A 19,311-nucleotide genomic window follows, 5' to 3' on the forward strand; every position below is an offset into this window, starting at 1 on the left:
TACATAACAAAGAACATTATCACTGTGTTAGGGTCACACAATTAAAGAACAAAATGCTACAAACAAATGCTTTCTGTGTGATGCTCTTGGGTCCCTATGACACTCCCTCACTGCAGATTCCTGTTCTGGAAGGAGTTAGGGGACTGCAGGAGAAAGGTGACCTCACAGCTTAGCTTAATTACCATCATGTAAGGTATAAATAGATGTCCTAGCAAGCATCAGACTTCATCTTCCTGCTCTTTTTTTTAACTAAGCTTTTATGAGGTCCCACTATGCATTGCGCTTTGCCAGCAGAAGCAAAGCAGTGCATGAAGCTGGAATAAAGTTGCTCTATTGAGAATCCCTCATATTTCTGGCCATGGAAACTCCAGTGGGCAGCATGATTAGGTGACAAGGAGTGATCTGAATGAAAACTACCTTCCTGAGGTGGAGTGATCAGAGGACCTTTTCTTCTTGCATGTGCCTAGGATAGTGAAATAAAACCCCTGTGCCACTCCCAAGGGCTATAAACTTAATGAGAGCTCTGTACATCCCTGCTCCCCTGGCATTCCACTCCCCTGAGTAGCTGAAGTATAATGAAGGGGTTTTGATGGATGCTAAAAATAACTCCCCTGCAGCCACCAAGAAACCTAAGCTGGAAATTCACCTTCCAGAGAAAGGAAACTTACTGTGTCTTTGGTGGAAGGCTTGAAGGGGTAGGGGGTCAAGGTTTGTCTAAGAGACCTTATATCAAATTAGCAATAGCTGCTGCTGCCCAAGGGGAATCTTACAACAGGCACTTGTTACACACTGGTGACCAGGAATAGGAGTATACTTGGTCTCTCTTCAGGAGGGACTATCCTCCTGCCCACAGAATTTAGGGGAAAGGGCTGGAGGCAGCTGAAGAAAAGGAGGAGAAAGTGGTGGTGATACAAGCAGAGATGTGATCTTTTTCCCAAAGAGAAGCCAAAGCTCCCTCCCATCTTGAAGCATGCAGTGGCTGAAGAGTGCTGCAAGCACTAGGTTTCAAAGGAGACAGTGGAGAGAAGACAATATCCAATCTGCTGATGGGAAAGTATTTGAATTGGAGAAAGGAGGGTGGTATGCACAAGGTGGGAGCAGGGAGGCCCTCATTTCAGGGGTACTCCAAGAGTATATGCCAGATGCATCTTTCAGAGCAGCTTTCCAGGCCATGCTGTTTCTGTTTTAAAGCTAATCAAATAGGGAAGGGAAAAAAAGTCACTTCTACAGTAACTCTCAAGACCAAAGAAAGGCAGAGAAAAAAGGGAAGCATCTCCCCATCCTTCTGATTAATTCCTGCATATGCTCAAGAGAACCACCACACAGGGATTTTTCCACTTCCCACTTTCCTTCATTAGCATCACCTCAAAGAAAAGACTGACCCCTTCAAATTACAGGATTTGCACCCAATGCTTCAGTGACAACCTCCTTTCCGAATCAGGAGGGACATGGCCACATTGCCTGCACATGGTTACCACAAATGCCACCTGCTCTGCTCAAAAGAGGGGCAGAGAAGTGCTAATGTTTTGGAGAATTTTATAAATGAACAGTGCCAATCTAGACCCCTATGGCAAGAGCCCACAGGGCAGTTTCTTCCAGCCTGCTGCTACATCACTCAGGGTCTGCTTCTGTTCTCCTCCCATCAGTCTAGACAGCAGGAGACCTTGGTCTGACCTGCTGAATACCAACAAGTCCTCTATCTCCAGAATTAACTCAAATTCCTGGATATTTGGGGTCTGAGATTCAAGTCCAACCTGGATGGGTTGACTTATCTTATGTGTCAGCTCTCATAGGGGGTTAAATGACAGACAAGACTAAGGAAGCCTCAAGAGCAGCGGCAGCTTCTAGCTGAGTAACACCACGTTTAGATGCTTAGAAGGAACCATTTTTCCCTAGCCTAAGAATCTTGTCCTGAGGGCAGCATTGTGGTTACCGCAAAGTCATAAAATAAAGAAAAACCTAAAGCATTTCAGAAAGATAACACTGAGGACAGTGGTACAGACATCAAAGAGTCAGTTGGAATGGGAAACCAATAGTCTTAAGGAAGAGACAAAAAAAAAATCACTTTTCTTTTTGAAGTCGTGCAATATTCAGTGGATTCTTTTTTTGTTTTTTCCTTTTGTTTTGGCCACATGCTACTAATAGGATTCTCAGCACAGATGAAAAGAAAAAGGGGTAGGGTTAGAATAGCTAGAAAAGTGCTGAAGGAAGTAGGGAGGGAATGAAAGTTAAGCCACAGGATTACATACAAGAGAAACCATCAAGAATCACACAGAGAAATGAGAGGTAACACTTTATCAGAAGGTGAGTTAGAACAGATGAGAATATCACATGGACTCAGTACTTCAGCAGGCCCGTGCGTCTTCGGGCCAGTTTTGACCTGCACAAAACAAAAGAAAAAAGGATTAGCTAGCTTGGATTAGATTGCCTCCTGAGCCTCATTCTTCCTCCCTCCTGGTCATTCTTTACCTTCTTTTCTGACACATTTCATCTATGCTTATTTTGCATTTTTTTTTTACCAAAAGGTAAAAATATTTAAGAGTGATAACTTGGTAGCTGTACTTGCTGCCCCAGTGTCCATGTGAGGGAGATGGAATCAGGTAGGAACTGCAGTTTAAGAGCTCCTCTCTCTATACCAGTAACAGTTGGGTTTTCAATGAACTTTTTAGTAAAATGAAGACTGATTTTTTTCTAGCGGTACTGTGTTACCATGCCTTCAAGGGAGAGCCAGGAACCTCCGTGGCCCAGCTGACAAGGTGGCACTTTCAGTGTGGGTTAGAATGCAGAGACTCTTGGGAGAAAGCCAGCAAGGGGAAGGAGGAGGGAAAGTTCTTCTGCATCACCCTACATCTGGCCAAACAGAAGCAGCCCAGACCTACTAGCAGCTAGGCAGTGAACAGTCTAATATATTTGTAAAAAGGGAGAAAGTCCAGGAGGCCAAAGGCCATTTTAAGCTCTTCATATCTTCATTACACACAGCATCCTGCATATATTTAAATTTGCATTATATTTAAATATATTTGTCTAGTAAGAAGCTGGTGAACAGACAGCATCCACTGCACTTTCTAGACTTTAGGGCTGGCTTTTTTTTTCCACATCAGTAGACTGAGTGCTCAGTGGAATCGGCTCCCCCATCACCTCAGAGCAAAATCTGCTAATCAATGCGACAAGCTGCCAGCCCACATCCCACTAACCACATCTCTCACTCAGGCACAGCTGGTTCTTACCGTATTGTGCCAGCAAGAAGAGGGTTGAAGGCGTATAACCAGTCGTTCATATCTTTGTCATTGATGGCCTGGAGCAGGACCCCACGATGCTTTGTGCACACAGCAAAGGTATTGGGGGTCTGAAATATTTAAACAGACAGTTCTCAAGTAACCACGCCTGTAGATGCAAAGACTAGTTACACATGGGGTTAACATCTCTTCATTGCTACTGGAACATGCCTGTCCCAGCAGCAGTTTCCTAGGAGACATTCAGACAACGGACATACTTGTTTTCTTTCCTCCAGGATGCATTTGATGTGTCCAGTATATTGTTCAGCCCCAAAGCTATTAACAAGAGAGTATTTCACAGAGATGTTCCACTACTCAGGGACCCATATCCTAAGGTAAAATCTTTGGGGCAGGGACCATTGTTTTGTTCTGTGTACACAGAACACAAGGGGGTCCTGGTACATTATGTGGACTCCAAGGCGCTACAATAATGCAAATAAAGCTTTTGCAGTACATCAATTTGCTATAGTCAATCTGCTATATAATGTATATGTGAGGGGCTAGAGGAATCAGGGGACTGGTAAAGGGGGACACAGGCTTAAACTTCTCAGTCTGAATCCTGCCCATACTGGTGGTGACTGATAGTGGATCAATAGTCTCGGTCCAGCTCCCTTTAGGTTTGTATACATATCACAAAAACCACCACTGCACTAACTGGGAGCCTTGTTGGCAGCCTCGGCAGAAGCATCAATGGCTGAACTACCATTGAAACTGATCCCACTAAATCCTAGAGATGGTTACCCCAATCACAGATCAGTCAGTTTGGCAGGGCAGCATCAACATTCTGCTCCTGTTCTGTGAATAAACAGAGGACTGCCATTTCCAGGCACTTATACTGACCTTCACCATTGCCTGCTGATCCTCGCTGTACTCCACCTGAGCGGTGGACAGGTTTATGATCCCCCTCTCCACAGGATCTTTGTCGCTGTTGTAAATGAAGACGTATGGACGGCGGACTATCACAAAGTGCTTGGCCCAGGAGCTGGAGAGTGGCTCCTTGAAGTGGAGGTACCCCTTCTTTGAGACCACAGAGCTGAAGAAATAGACAAAGGGGAAATATACTTATCCAAGAAAGTATGAAGTGAATCAGCCCCTGCTAGGATGGCCCAATAACGGAGTGAAATGGCAATAAGGCTATAGGAACAGACCAGTGGGCCTATAGTCCTGTCTCCCATCCCAGCCAAAGTCAGTTTCTTCAGAGGAAAGCTTAACCCCATCTCCCCATTCCAAAAGGACACCTAGCTACGCACACAGGACAAGTGATGCACAGAGAGCTATGCTGCAGTAACATGGATAAAACAGGTCAGATTCTATAGCAGAACTAGTTCCGTGCATAAAGCGTTTGCAGGATTGAGCACTATGGAAGACAGATCAACAGAACTCTTCCCTACCCTGCTAATAGCCTTTGAATCTCTCGCAGGCTGCTGCTTTAGTGCTGATGGCAAATCTTGGTAGCTACTGTGTTCATCTTCCTCAGATGAGGCAAGACAACTGGAAACCTAAGAAAGCCCCTGCTTTAGAGAGCACAGGAAAATTTGACACTGTAGCAATTGACTTACCCAGGTCTGATTTCCTCAATATCTGGAACAAGGTTCAGGAATTCATTCTTTCCAGCTCTGGCCAGGAAGGAGGTTTCCACTGTTGTAACCAGCTGGAATTGTTCCAACTCTGGGCACGGGCTGGAGGCACGGGAATTTGCTTCTGGAGTCCTTTTAACAAAAATGAAGCAGGAGAAAAGTAATCACTACAAAGCAACTGGTTGTGATAGCAGAACTGAAGGCATTTCTGAAGTTTGTCTTCTCGCATAAGATGCTCTTTTGTTCTGTCATGAGCCTGATCCACCAGTTCCAGAGTGATTATATGCCATGCCATGGCCCTTGGGAGCCTTTTGTACAACTCTCACACAGCATTTACCACAAGCTTGAGGCCCTCAACTCAGAACACAGAAACGATCTGCTCACCCGTAGATTGCTTCAGACCATTTCTCCTTGCATCCTTCTCTAAGCACAGTCCACAACACTGAGTGGCTGTGCCCAGATTATAGCTGAGTAGATACTAGGAGGGCACTACCTGGTCAGCAATGCTCTCAATGAGGACTAAGGAACGAGGAAAGCACCAAATTGTCCTTCAGTGAGAAGTGAAACCCAGTTTTATCTAAACTATCCTTCATAACTATGAGAAACAAAGGAACAGAGGTCACTCGCCAAATTGGCCTATCATGATCTGTTCTCTTGACTCCCAAGAACCACAGTGGGTTTTACATGCCAAAAAGGCAGTGGTGTCCATAGCAGTATTTATCTGACTGCCCCTTCATGGTGAGAGAAAAAAGCTTGAAAGGGGAAAGAATGGGAAGAGAATAAATGCACAGAAGAGAGAGCAGGAGACAGAATGAGAAAGCACATGCAGACAGAAGCGAAGAAGCAGAAAGAAAAATGAATGAGAAATCAGAAAGAACACTACCAAGAGAAGCAGCAGCAGAGTGGAAGAGTTTGTTTAGAATCCCCCTCCCCCTCATCTCTACTTACTTCTGATCCACTGAATTGCATCTTGAATCTGCCAGAGAGGGACAGGTGGATGAAGGTGTGAGGGTGGCACTGCTGAAACTGGACACTGATGGGTCACGTCCGATTGGAGAGATATCGGATAGCTACAAGAAGACATACAAAACACTGCAGGATAAGATTTTTGTAGTTGGTGTCTGTCACCTTGGTAAGATGACATTGCACTCAGTATTCATAATTAGGAGTGGTCAGTGGAGTATTTCTACCAGTACTAATTTCTCTATTAGATAAAAACAGCCATATTTTTGCACCTAATCCCTCTTCGTAGAAATCTCCTTGTCTGAGAAGCAGATAATGTAGCACTTCTGTGGGTACTGTCTGACAGTGTGCTAGGCATCTGATGACCTGCATACAGAATCCATCAACACAACATTGGGTGGTCAGTTTTGTAACATCAGATTTATCTCTTTATTGTCATTTGTATCTAAAGTCAGTTCTCAAATGAGTTGTTCAGTTTATCCTTTGTTGCTGGGAAACTGAGGAACATGACAATAATGAGCACTCCATGCCATGAGGTGAACTATAATGCAAGCTGGAGCACTAGTACTAAACCCAGAAGAGACTTCACCTGCACCATTCTAATTGCTTTCCTTATGCTTTGGAATTTGGGGGCCATTCTACACCCCAATAGACTGAAGTGAAACAAAATGGTCTGAATCCAGTATCAGTTGTATCATATTCAGGTGCAACTCTCTCTTGTGTTTTCACCATGACTGCATGAGAATCTTTACTTTACACAAACAGGCAGCCTTTCAATATACAATACCTACAAATCATACTTCAACTTGGAGAATATTCAGTATTCTAAGACTCCAGCAGATTAAATAGTGGACAGAAAAGGCACTGTCACAGCAGCTACAGCAAGCGCCTTACCTTACAATCACTGATGCTGTTGTACACCTGGTTAAATTCACGGTTGAAAGTATGGGTAAGAAGCTGCAGGCACTGAGAAAAAGCAAAAGACAACAGGTGTTTCCAATTACATTTTAGGTAGCAAGAGCACAAAACATGCAATCTACCAAGGTCCACTCAAGAACTAGTGAACTACAATCTGCCCACAACGGAGTGTGATGACTCCAACAAGAAAAACAGATGTCAGTTATACAATTCCTGTGATTACACTACCCAACACTTCCATATGCAGGAGCACTCTGCTGGGTATGGCATTAAAGTGCAACCCCAGTCATCTCTTTAAATTTCACTGAAGGGAAACATCTACTGGCTGGTTTGAGAGAAGAGAACTTTGATTATGCAGCTTATTTAAACAAGGCTTTGTATATAACAGCACATTCGCCATAGAATATGAGGGGCTGAGTATGGAAAAGTAAAAGAAAAGGACATGAGACAACAGAACTAGTTTCTGGGCCCTAAAGTGCACTTGTAAGCCAAGTATCCCCTGAACTGGAGAAGATCTAGCGGAAGGATTTCATACAGCTAATGAATAAAAGCAAAAACGTACCAGCTTAAAAAAAAAAGAACGTCAGCTCATTGTCCCTTTTCCCCATCTAATCATTCTGCCCCAATTAGGAATGATACAGAGGTCCAGATATTTTTTTGTATTGCCTAAGTAGTGCAGGTGAAAGGCTTGTGTTTCCTTCAAAGATTAAGCCCTAGATATTTTAACTAACATCTTTACTGCATCTTCAGTGCCACAACAATAGACCTGTTCTGTTCTCTGGGCAGCCTGTACCTTGGTTGCCAGCTCTTTCTCCCTATCCACCAGGCTCTCTATGTCTGCAGAGTCATAGCCGCTGCTTTCACTGGGCGTGACAGCACTCTCAAAAGTGGTAGTGGACATTTGGGAGGAAATGCTGGTGGAGGTGCTGAGGGTCCCACTGCTCAGACTGGGGGACAACGAGTCACTCAAGGATTTGGGGATGCTGTCGCCAAGTTTCTCACGTAGTAGCAGGAAGTGACGAGTCTTTTCCACCTGAGAATCAACAAAATTAAACATCAATTCTAGGACGTTCTTCACCTTCAAGAGCATGGGAATCCCCCTCTCTCTCAATAGGACATCTACTAGAGAGAGTCATGAGGCCTGGGAGCAGAAATAACTGGTAACACGCTAAAAAGTTAATCATTGCTTTTGCTGAATGCATTAAGAACTGAAGGCTGTTTTCACTGGCATGAACAGCCTCTCTGTACCCATTTGGTGGGGAACCTACCCAAGGCCTAGCCTTGCTGAAAATGCTAAAAACAAAAATTCCCTTGCAAGGCCCTCCCAATTTGGAGGTTACAATCAGCATAAAAGGCTGCTGGAAGATGTAGTTCTGTTTTGCTCTTCCCTTCCTCCCCTCCCCCCTTTGTGTACCTCATGCAGCAGCTCCAGCTTCTCCAGTTCCCACTGGTGCTCTAGAATGAGGCTGTCACCACGTGGCCTCCAACCTGCCAGGTTCTCTTCCCCACGGACATATGCCACAGACGTATCCAGGACTTTCCTTCTCCTCCTCTGCATTCCTGAGAAGTCAAGTACAGAGGAGCAGCGCAGGTTAAAAACAGCAGATTGGGAAAAGATACAATACAGACTAAATGCATAGCAACTGGCAGGGAACCCACACACCCCCAACTCAACTTGGTATAGATAAAATAACCAGGATTACATCAGTAGCAATGCCTTCATCACTCACACACCAGACCCAGGGGGGAAGAATTATTTTAGTTCCACCCTCTGCCCTAGCCCAGAAATATCTTTCCCTTACCTCCATAACTCCCTGAACCCTGTTCAGTCCAATTCAACAAACATTTAAATGCATTTTTCTCCAAGGCCTGGTGATATTACGGGAGCTTCAAGATAAACGGGTGTGAATTATTGTATCAGGTATTTGCAAGCTCTGAAATTCAGTGCTTAGGAAAGGGTGGAAGGAAAAATCATTGAGAATTCTCCCTCACCCCGATACTGCTCCCCCAAGTCCCAACTACACTAATTTGAAGGAGCTGTCTATGGTGCCCCTCCTTCCTGGACCCTGACACACAACCTCTTGTTAATTGGAGCTGTCCTCATGCAACTATGCCACCTGTGCTGTCTATAGATTTGGCCCCAATTCACAGAGGGACTAGTGCTGCTGGGCCATTATTACACCATATCCATTCATCATAGGTGTTCTCTCACTTACACCTTTCCTCGCCTCCCTTTTGGTTAGGATTATACTGGGAATTTCTAGCATTACATGTTAAAAAATCCACTCCATTTCTCAAAGAAACCAACTGAATAGTCCTCCAAATGTCTGAACAGACTGTGCCTGGAGGAACATAGGTATTCCCAGCATACAGGAAAATGGATAAACACAGTCCTGCAGGTAGGATGACAAGACCACTCCAGAGATAAGCAGCTCCACAGTCACCTGAACTGTGAACACTAAACTCAATTGATATCTATAAACTGAACTTGTTGTAGGATAAGGCTCGGTGCCTCATCAGCTACATTGCCCAATTTCTTCTGACACTTCTATGAGAGAAAATGTAAGGGAATTTAAAATGTTTGAATTCAGGGATGCAGGGATTGACAATGCCCTGAATATACATCTAAATCAGAGGTAAAAGGCAGTTTAAGGTTTACACAAAACAGCAATGCTCACTCCAAAGCTCTGCACCACATAGGCACTACTTCTCCTCAATATGGCAATTTATTCCCTCTTGTCCACACATCTCTTATTTGCAGTCTCTCCATCTGCCATAACCGACTCACAAACTTACACACTTCTACATTTGAATGCACATGCTGTTCCTGCTTACCTGGGCTTCCTGTGTCTGCCATTTTGCATAAACTCAGCTCATAGATTCCAGTTACTCGATTGCTGTTGCCAAAACACGCACAGAGAGGAAACTTGTTATATTTCAAGTAGTAGAAAAAGTACATGGTCTCTGAAAAAGTTTACATCTTCAAGATTAAGAGAACCCTTTGACCCCAAAATAGAAATAAACCTGTATTTGAAAAGTAGAGACCTTTGTCCACTGTAAGCCTGACAGATCAACTAGCCAGGACGCCAGCTCCCTAAAAATGGCACCTCCACTCTGTCTCCTGTTCCTCCCTGTTTCTAGCCCATTATCCATAGGAAGCTGCTGGTTAAGCAAATTACAGTTAAGGACCAATGTTCTCTACAGGCCAGCTAGAAAAATGTGTTTCCTCTCCATTAAAATATCTTTTCAAGGGCTGGTTACATTGACAAGTCTGGAGGACAGTAAATATGAGGGACAATCTGTTTGGTTTTTACGGAGGTAAACCTAATAAAAGAAGAGCATTTAATGCCCTCCAATAGAGCTGGGAACTGCAGCTAAGCAGGCTTTCAATTAAGAGCCTTAAAAAGTACCACATTGCATTCTTTTTCAGCCTGTATCCGAAAAATGAGAGGTTACTTACCTGTATAGTAACTTGAGTTCAAGATGTTTTATCTCCACTGTAGGACATGGATGTGCCTGTGCACTCTTGACTAGAGATTGTAAAGCATCATTCAGTGGTCCATGCCTGCTCAGTGCAGCTCCTAATGACCCGCTATGAGGGCATACAGAGGGGTGTGGACTCACCACCACTCAGTACCTTCTTGACTGCAAAACCAGAGACTCCATAGCAGAGGGGAAGAACATGGGAGCACCCATAGTGACAAAACATCTAGAAGAACTCAAGATACTGAGTGAGTAACTTCTCTGAGTGTATGTCCCTCTGGGAACTCCACTGTAGGAGACTCCCAAACAGTAACTTAAAATGGACATGGGTGCTGAGGAGGCAGGTCTAAGACAGTTCAGAGGACTTCGTCGCCAAGCATCATGCCAACTCTGGAAGCAGGTAAGACAGTATAATGCTTGGTGAATGTATGGATGGAGGACCAAGTTGCAGTTTTGCAGATTTCTGCAATGCGTACATCTTTCAAGAGGGCTATAGATGTGAGCCCTAGAGGAGTCTGCTGTCACTTATGAAGGGATAGTACCCTGGCAGTCTCATAGCATATTAATATGCAACCCAAGGCCCACTTTGACAGTCTCTGCATGGAAAACGGCTGTCACTTCATCCTCTCTTTAAAAGATACAAATAGGCTAGGAGAGGCCTTGAAGGTCTTAGTCCTGTATGTAGTGTATGTAAGCTGGTTTCATCCCTGGACACATGAGACTTTGGATAGAACACCAGTAGACTGATTTCTTGCTTAATATAGTATTTCAAAGAGACCTTAGAGAGGAAGAGGATGGGGAGGATGTGTAACCTTATCTCTGTGGAAGACAGTAAAAGCTGGGTCTGGTAGGAGAGCTCATCGTTCTTCCATTCATCTAACTTAAGTGATGGTTTTAAGGAATGAAGTCTTGAGGGAGAGGTACAGGACCGGGCAGACAGCCATTGATTCAAAGGGTGGTTTCCTCAGGGCATTGAGAACCAAATAAAGACTCCACTGGGGGGTTGGGTTCTGTACAGGACAAAAATTGTGTAATCCCTTAAGGAATCTAGTCATAGTAGGGTGGGCAAAAACAGAGATGCACTCAGTGAGTGGAAGGCAATGATAGCAGCCAAATGTACCCTGACTGAGCTCACATACAGACCCAGTGTCTAAGTCCAACAGGTAGTCTAGTATCGTGGAGAGCAGAGCTTCTTATGTTTCACAGGAATGAAGAGAAAACCAGGAATGAAAGCATTTCCACTTTTGAAGGTAAGTTTTGCAAGCAGTACATCTCCTGCTAGATCGCATAAGGTCCTGTCAGTTCTTCTAACAGGTTAAGCTCCATGCTTGAGAGCCTTTAGGAACCATGCTCTCAGGTTCAAGGACAAAGGGTTGGGATGGATCAGGGTCCCCGAGTTCTTTAAAAGGAAATCCTTGCTGAGAGGAAAGCAACAAAGTGTTGCTACAGAGAGTTGAATCATGTTTGAGTACTACACTTGTCTTGTCCAGGATAGTGTTATGAGGATAATCCTTGCTCTTTCCTGTCACAGTTTGTGCAAGGTGGGTAAGCATATAGCAGAGTACAGACCACGGTGTTAACAGGGCATCTCCCAATGCGTTGCAGCAATATCCTCCCCCTTCGAGCAGAAAAGATGACATTTCGTATTGGTTGGGTAGCAAAGATGTCTACTTCTGGGAGGCCTCAAGTTTGGCAAATGCTGGGAAGACCGAATCACTGAGCTCCTCATTCATGGTCCTGATGGAAGTTCCTGCTCGAGGTATCTGCAAGTACATTCTGGAGGCCTGGTAGATAGACCACTGAGATTTCTATCTGACAGTAAATGCACCAGTTCCACAGTTTTAGCAATTCTAAGCACAAGGACTGGAATCTTGCTCCACTCTTTTGGTTGATATACTACTTTGCTGTCCTGTTGTCCAGCATTATCCTAATGGAGTGACCTTGTATATTGTGAAGGAAGCATTGACAAGCATATCCAACTGCTCTCAGCTGTAGAGTTTTGATGTGGAGGCGTGGCCTCATGTGAGCCACCTGTCCTGGTTTCTGGCCCTTTGGAGGTGAGCACCCCCATTCCAAGAGATAGGAGTCTGTTGTGGGAATTGTTGAAGGTGGGAAATGCGAGAACAGGGTTGCCATGCAGCCCTTCCGTGGGGCCTTCCACCCCCTGAGAGAGCTCAAAACTTTCAGAAGTACTGAGAGAAGTTTGGAGAGGTTGTGTCTGTTTGGGGTATACACAGACCGTAGCCATGTCTGAAGGCACCTGAGATACAGTCTTGCTTGAGGCATGACAAACATGGAGGCCAACATGGGGTCCAAGAGTTGTAGGCAGATCCCTGCAGTTTGTGGGCTATGCTGCACTGCTGAGATTAGACTGGACAGAGTGGAGAATCCTTCTTTGGGGAGACAGTTAGGGAGTCTAGAGTGGCTCCAATGAATTCTTTTCTTTGGACTGGAGTGAATTCTAGATTTCTCCTGATTGATGCAAAGGCCCAGAGACTGAAAGAGGGCTAAAGCCTTGGGAGGTTGCTGACAACCTTTAGAATTGACCAACTCATGAGCAGCAAGTTGTTCAAGTATGGTATCTGCAATGCCCAATGGACAGACTGAGGATCTTTGTAAAGACCCTCGAAGCTGCAGATAGCCCAAAGTGGAGGACTCAGTACTGGTAATGATCTGAGTCTATTACAAAGTGTATGAAGCGCTTGTGGGAGGGATTGATGGCTATATGAAATTGGTTCATTCCCCTTGACCTAGAAGACACCTGTCTCCTAGATCTAGGAGATAAAATTATGGTAGTTAGTGTCACCATCCGGCAGTGCTATGAAAGGACATAGGTGTTCAAGTTTCAGAGACTGAGGCTTGTCTCCATCCTCTGTCTCTTTTGGGACTAGGAATAGTTTGAATAGAACCGTCTTCCAATAAAAATATGTGGACACCAGTTGACTGCTCCCAAGAGTAGGAGAGATTGGACCTCCTGCCTTAAGAGCTCAGGGAGATGGGGGAAGGAAGGAATAGAGTGCAAGTGGAATAGTCCACACTGACCACTGCTAATTCCATCTGTCTGAGGCATAGTGTGCTCCTAGGCAGGTAGGAAGTGGGATAGTTTATCTCCAAAAAGGAGGGTAAGATGATAGAGTAGTGCATCAGAAGATCTGTGGAAAAAGATTGCCCAATGCCCTCAACCAAGGTGTCAAAACTGTCTCTTAGATGGAGGTGCAGATTGGGTAGTTGTAAAAAAAAAAAAAAAAAAAAAAAGAGGGGGGGACGACAGTTCCCTTTAAGGTTTGGATCTCCTCCTCAAGGCTCTGAAGGTCTAAGAATAGTATTCTGCATCTCTCTCAGGAGTCCAGAAGTCTGGAGCCAAGATGCTCTTTGCATAACCACTGCAGTAGCTATGGGTCTACCAGCTGTGGCAACAGCAGCAAGAGTAGCCTACAGGAACACTCTCTCAATTAACTGACCCTCCAGGATGAGGGACTGAAACTGGCATCTATTGAACCCCTTCTATAAGGCCAAAAAGAGTGTAAAAGTAGAATAATGGTTAAAATCATATTTTGCTATAAAGGCCTGGTAAGTTTGTGACTTCAAACTGAAAAGCCACCAACGAGTAGCTCCTTCTGCCCAGTAGGACCAGTTTGCTTGGACTCTTTGTCCAAGCAGGGAATCTAGAACAGGCCTGACAATTCCTTTCACTGACTGCATCCACCACCAGAGAGTAAAGGGTGGATGGGAGAAGCTTTTCCATTTCCTTTGTTGGAATATAGTATTTATGATCTGCCTACTTGCAGGTAGGTGGAATTGTGGCAGGTATTTGGCATAGACAGCATACAGGTGGTAACAGTGCCTCGTTAGTTGGTAGGGCAATTTTCCCCTGGGGGTGATATTTAAAATGTCGACCACAGAATGCCAAGACTCCTGGACCTCTTCTAGAGGAGTCTCGAGGGAGTCCTCCAGGCATTTAATGAAGTCCTGGAAAGCCCTAAAGTCGTCCACATAAGAGGCTGGTGATAGCATCATCATATCATCCAGGGAGGACAATGACTTGGCTGAAGGAAGTGACTTAGTCTGTGGCTCTTGTTCTTCCAGTACTGATGGGGCATATGGTAATGGAGGATGGTCCATTGGTGCCTGTGGATGATATGGTACCGGTGATGTTGGGATTTCTTCCTAGCTGGTTACTCTTAGAATTGTTCAGCAAAGAGCCCCCTGGAGTTCCGGTAAGCCCATTCAGTTGGGGGACAGGTCCCCAAGGATACACAAATCCCTTAGGTCTAAGGCACCTGGTGGGCTCTGGAAGGTCCTCTTCAGTAAACTGACTAATGGGAGTGTGATTGTACAGCACTGCACTAGAGCCTGTTCTGAGATCTGTGTCTGAAGTATATCTGGGCTAAGGGGGCCCCCATAGGCATTGCTGCTGGTAAAGAATGGAAGCCCACCTAAGTGTCAGGTGGCAGCTGTTGGGGCAAGGGCTCTGGTAGACCTCCTTGATAGAGGGAACTCTGGTTTGTGTGAGTCAAGGTCTTCCACGGAAAGGAATCTGGAAGGTGGAGGAGGGCTATGACAATCTATGGCCAAAGCCTGAGTCAGTATCAGTGTTGGGAATACAGACTGGTGAGGAGATGTTGAATTCTCCAGTAGCGCATTCACCAAGGGAGCTTCTCTGACCTTATAGCTGTAAGAAGGTGATGGCATCAGAGTGGCCCTGCATACATCACACTCCTGAGAGATGTCAGACAGTACTGATGTAGGAGCTGCCTGATAGCAGAAAAGTTCTCTGCACATGACTCTTTATGCAGTACCAACTACTCAGTACCGAGTTGGCTGGGGCATAGGCATAGCCTTGCTGTCCTTTCTAGACCTGCCTTTAAACCCTGCGCAGACCTAGCACTTTAACAAGATGTGGGTGTCTCCTAAGCACTGGACCCTAACATAACCAAGTAGATAACTAAATAAGAAATTTCATTATGCATGAAAAAGGTAGGAAGCTGTAAAATTTTGCTCCATCTCAATGCTCGAGCTGCAGGTCGTTGAGAAGTAATTGAGGGCAGCAGGTTCATGTCTCCCTATATGCCTTCATAGGGGAGCATGAGAAGCTGCTCCATGCGCAGACATGTGCCCATGGAAACCTAGGATTGCCAGGTATCCAGTTTTCAACCAGAAATCCAGTCAAAAAGGGAACCTGGCAGTACCCAGTCAGCAGTGCTGTCCAGACACTAGAAGTCCAGTTGCCTGCAGTAATTGGCCTCCATCACCAGGGGGTAGGAAGAGCAGCAGCTGCTGCTGGAGCCTGGAAGAGCACTGGAGCACTCAGCAACAGCTCCCGCACAGAGAGATACTGTCGGCTCCCCAGTCCTACCCCAAGCACAGCTCTCCATCCCCTGCCCTGCCCTGCCCTGCCCCGCCCCACTCACCTCCCATCCCCAGAGCACAGCTCTCCCTCCCCCATCTTGCCCCAATTACTCACCCCTGGAGCTTGGCTCTCTCTCCATTCACCCTAGTCACCCCTCCACCCCTAGGATCCTGCTCAGCGGGCAGAGGGAGGGTGGTGGAGAGAGCAGCAAGTAAGGGATAGGGGGGAAAGAGGCAGAGCAGGGGGTGGGGCCTTAGGGGAAGAAGCGGAGAAAGGAGCAGGGGAGGTTCTGGTGCTCTAATTTCACAAATTAGAAAGTTGGCCACCCTATGGACACCACTGTACGATCTCCAGTTACAAGCACATGTACATCCTATGGCGGAGCACCTATAGCAACATACAATAAAAGAACTACACTCTGCTGTTAAACAAAAGCAACTAAAATTGCCTATTAAACTTACGAGTCTGGGGATTTGGAGTAGCCGCTGCCAAAGAGACTGCGCAGCGAGCGCGGTGGTGAGATCTTGGCATCTCGTGAGTAGAAGACCATACAGACATCCTTGGTAATCACAGCTGGTTGGATGCAGTGGTCAAGCTAGAACAAAGAAACAAATGGCTCTCAAACACCAAGCACATGATGTCTGGGGGCCTACATCCATACATACCAGAACATTCAGTTTCACTGTCTTGGTAGTGACACTTGTTTCTTCATTGGTAAGGCCCTACTCGAATTGTGGGATGACTGTCAAATAATTGCGGCTGTGTTGCGGACAAGATAGGGAAAATCACGGAAAAGTAGTAATAGACCTTGATTATTTGCAGTAACTTGGAAAACCTGCTCCTATAGTCAGCCACCAGTCTGGCAAAATTGCAGTGGAAGCCTAATATTGCAGGAGTCACAATTTCTGCAATATCTCAAATTAAGTAGTGCCCTACTCATCAGGCTTTTGAAAAAAAACAAAAAACTCACATTGCTAGTTAGATTTCTAGCTGCAACCCCTGGCAATGATCACATCATATTAAGCACAATTTTATCTAGGACGCATATTACCTACTATATTGGCTGCTTCCTTCCACCCAATTCCATACATGAGCTGTGGGGCACAATATGCTCACCTCCAGATATGCAGACAAGGTCATATAGATCTTCTCTCCATAGGGTGTCACTCGATTGAGGAGGAGGGAGTTATGCAAGGAGCTATCCCAAACAGCCTCAAAACGATAGAAAGTCCTGAAGAAAGTACAACAAAAGTTTTATAGTAAAAGCACCTCTGCCTCCACTGCAAATGAGAGCAAAATGCCTCCTCCTGGACTCCATCTAATGATGTTTTTTATTAAGCAGGGTTGGTTAGACAGTGAACACCTGTAGTAAAGCCCTATCTTCAACGTCTGAAGAGCCCCAGGGCATCCTTACCCACCAGCTTCACAGATGCATCCAAGACTATCCATTTACATCTAAATTAACTTGGAGCTGAATGTGCCCTGGGCTGTTATGAGATGAAGACTGCTCTTAAAGCTCAGAGGAAGGGGCTGAACTGAGAGACTGTAGAAGAAAAGATGAGAAAGAAAAGCACCATAAAACCATGGAGGAAGTTGGGATGAGAGGACAGAGTTTAAAATGGATTCTGCTCTTTCCAAGTGCATAGGATATATGATTCCAAGACACATGGAAAGATTTTTTCTGTAATCATTGTCCTTAGTCTGAGATATGTTCTGGGGCTGGCATACAGGAATACACCATAGTGCTAATCAGGCTCCCAAAACGAAACAGAGGAGAGAAGCCGGTAGCACTAAGCAATACAACACAATAGATTCTTCAGGCGATCAGAATAACCCCAAAACAGGTCTAAGTCTTTAATTAAGGCAACAAGGATTTCTTCTCCTGTAAACCTATAAGGAAAAAACAAGCTGTTTATTTCCAAACTATTCTCAGGCCCACTTCAACCTATCCCTCAGGTGAAGCTTTGCAGACCAATTACAAGCTGAAATAATGATTTTCCAACTGGGTGTGCAGGGAGAAGGGCAGCTGTGGCCTGCTGCACAAAGGCCTCTTTTGTAATCTCACTTTGACTCCCTCCACACACACTCTCAAGTGCCCCCTCCCCAAATATCAGTAGCTGAGAAGTGGTCTAGGTTTGACGGCCCCCCTCCACTACCAAACTGAGTATGGGCTGCAAGGAAGAGGTATGCTCATCTATTATGAACCTAGTAAAAGTTCATTCTATAAAGCCATCTTTAAAGAACTCCTGTGCTAGTGCCCAGAGCTACTCCAGAAAGATGAGAAAAGAAACTAGAGGCAAAGTCTAGAGAGAAAACAAAATAAAGAAACAAGCCATTTCTCATCCTGCCTCTTTTTGTCTGAGAGCAGACAGGGCAGAGACAAGAGTGCCAGTCTTAAAACTAGCATCCTATAAATCCCCCTTCTTCCTAGGTGGATTACATAGGTCAACAGAGCTCAGAAAGGGATTCAGTAGCCCATGAGGGCCACAGAAACAGCCAATCCAATTCAGTGGTGCCAAACAGCATTACATTCTATCTCTACAAAAATATTGCTGCCTGGCCTGCCTTAACTGAAGGAAGAAAAACAGTGCCACAGGAGAGCCCTATGCCAAAGGAGCAGGGGCTGAAGTCTAAAGAAGCAGAGATCTGAAGGGCACTAAAATGTCAGGGGACCTCACTTCTCAGACAGGACAAGGGATCAGGGACAAAGTTTGTTTTCTAATCCTTTACAGAGCTGCATTACTTGAACTCCATTATTTTAATCTTTTGTTCCACCACCATTATGATGGAAACTTTTATGCTTCAGCTACATAAGCAAAAGTGCAACTCTGAGCCAAAGTACGTGCGGCTCTGGATTGCCTGACAGAGAAAATTGAGACTGGGGCCCCCCTTTACCCATATTCTGCTGCTCTTATCCCTCACTTCGCAGCCGAAAGTGCTGCATGGTGATTACTGCACTCAACTTGGTGTAGAGCTTCTTTCTGCTGGGCCCTCAAATGCTCAGTTACTCTGAGGTTCACATAATGTCTAAGAAATTGGTGCCAAAATGTGCAATCCACATTAGCGCACACTGACTGCATTAATCAATGCTATGGTCAGTCAGTGCCTTGCCCCAGAGGAGAATTATAACGCCATAATGGAGACCCTGGGTACCTCAGTCTAGCAAAGGTGAATTGGCGTTTTCATGAAAGAAGCAGATGTAGCATGAATGGAAAAGGGCACAGTGCAGACAAGTGTTGCATGGGCTTCACTAACAATGTGCCACTCAATCAGCAACTGCAATACTCCCTCTTCCATGTGAGTCAAGAACCATTTCTGAATATAGACTATTGGGTGCACAATCTGTCATGGGAGTAAAAACAGAGACTGGATTGAGCTCACTAAACTCCTCAGACTGAGAACACAAATGTAAAACCAGGACTCCAGAGATGGACAGCAAGTGCATTAGAACTCCCCCACAAGCTATGCTGTCTGTGCTGTTCAATAGGACTACTTCCACAGCTTTATTAAGACCTAGAGAATAGAGACAGGAGTAATGGTTGCTCAGTAGGGCAAAGCTACATCAGCAAAGTGAGGAAATGTGAGTTAACAAGTCACTGCAATCCCAATCGCCAAGTGAAAGTGAGACTTCAACAGTTACACTACTGCATTTGTTCTGGTCATGGGCTGAATACATATACGCCTACCTCATCCAAACCAGATCTTGCTAAAACAAATAAGGAAGCAGACAAACAAAAACTCAAAG

The 19,311-nt window shown here is 45.1% G+C and overlaps 1 protein-coding gene across 5 annotated transcripts in view; it reads right to left on the reverse strand.

The window, feature by feature from the left end:
* Positions 1 to 19,311, reverse strand: part of KIF1B (kinesin family member 1B) — a 145,235-nt gene that overhangs the window by 2,505 nt on the left and 123,419 nt on the right. For all 5 annotated transcript variants that reach the window (XM_030537400.1, XM_030537398.1, XM_030537399.1 and 2 more), the window contains 11 exons: positions 16,683 to 16,797; positions 16,028 to 16,161; positions 9,569 to 9,630; positions 8,148 to 8,293; positions 7,527 to 7,766; positions 6,710 to 6,781; positions 5,801 to 5,922; positions 4,835 to 4,984; positions 4,116 to 4,308; positions 3,228 to 3,346; positions 2,345 to 2,380 (listed from right to left, as the gene is read on the reverse strand). In XM_030537400.1, the coding sequence (XP_030393260.1) occupies positions 2,345 to 2,380; positions 3,228 to 3,346; positions 4,116 to 4,308; positions 4,835 to 4,984; positions 5,801 to 5,922; positions 6,710 to 6,781; positions 7,527 to 7,766; positions 8,148 to 8,293; positions 9,569 to 9,630; positions 16,028 to 16,161; positions 16,683 to 16,797 (1,389 nt within the window). The remainder of the gene's footprint in view (positions 1 to 2,344; positions 2,381 to 3,227; positions 3,347 to 4,115; positions 4,309 to 4,834; positions 4,985 to 5,800; positions 5,923 to 6,709; positions 6,782 to 7,526; positions 7,767 to 8,147; positions 8,294 to 9,568; positions 9,631 to 16,027; positions 16,162 to 16,682; positions 16,798 to 19,311) is intronic.

The sequence above is a fragment of the Gopherus evgoodei genome, chromosome 18, assembly GCF_007399415.2.
Source record: "Gopherus evgoodei ecotype Sinaloan lineage chromosome 18, rGopEvg1_v1.p, whole genome shotgun sequence".
Classification (NCBI taxonomy): domain Eukaryota; kingdom Metazoa; phylum Chordata; order Testudines; family Testudinidae; genus Gopherus; species Gopherus evgoodei.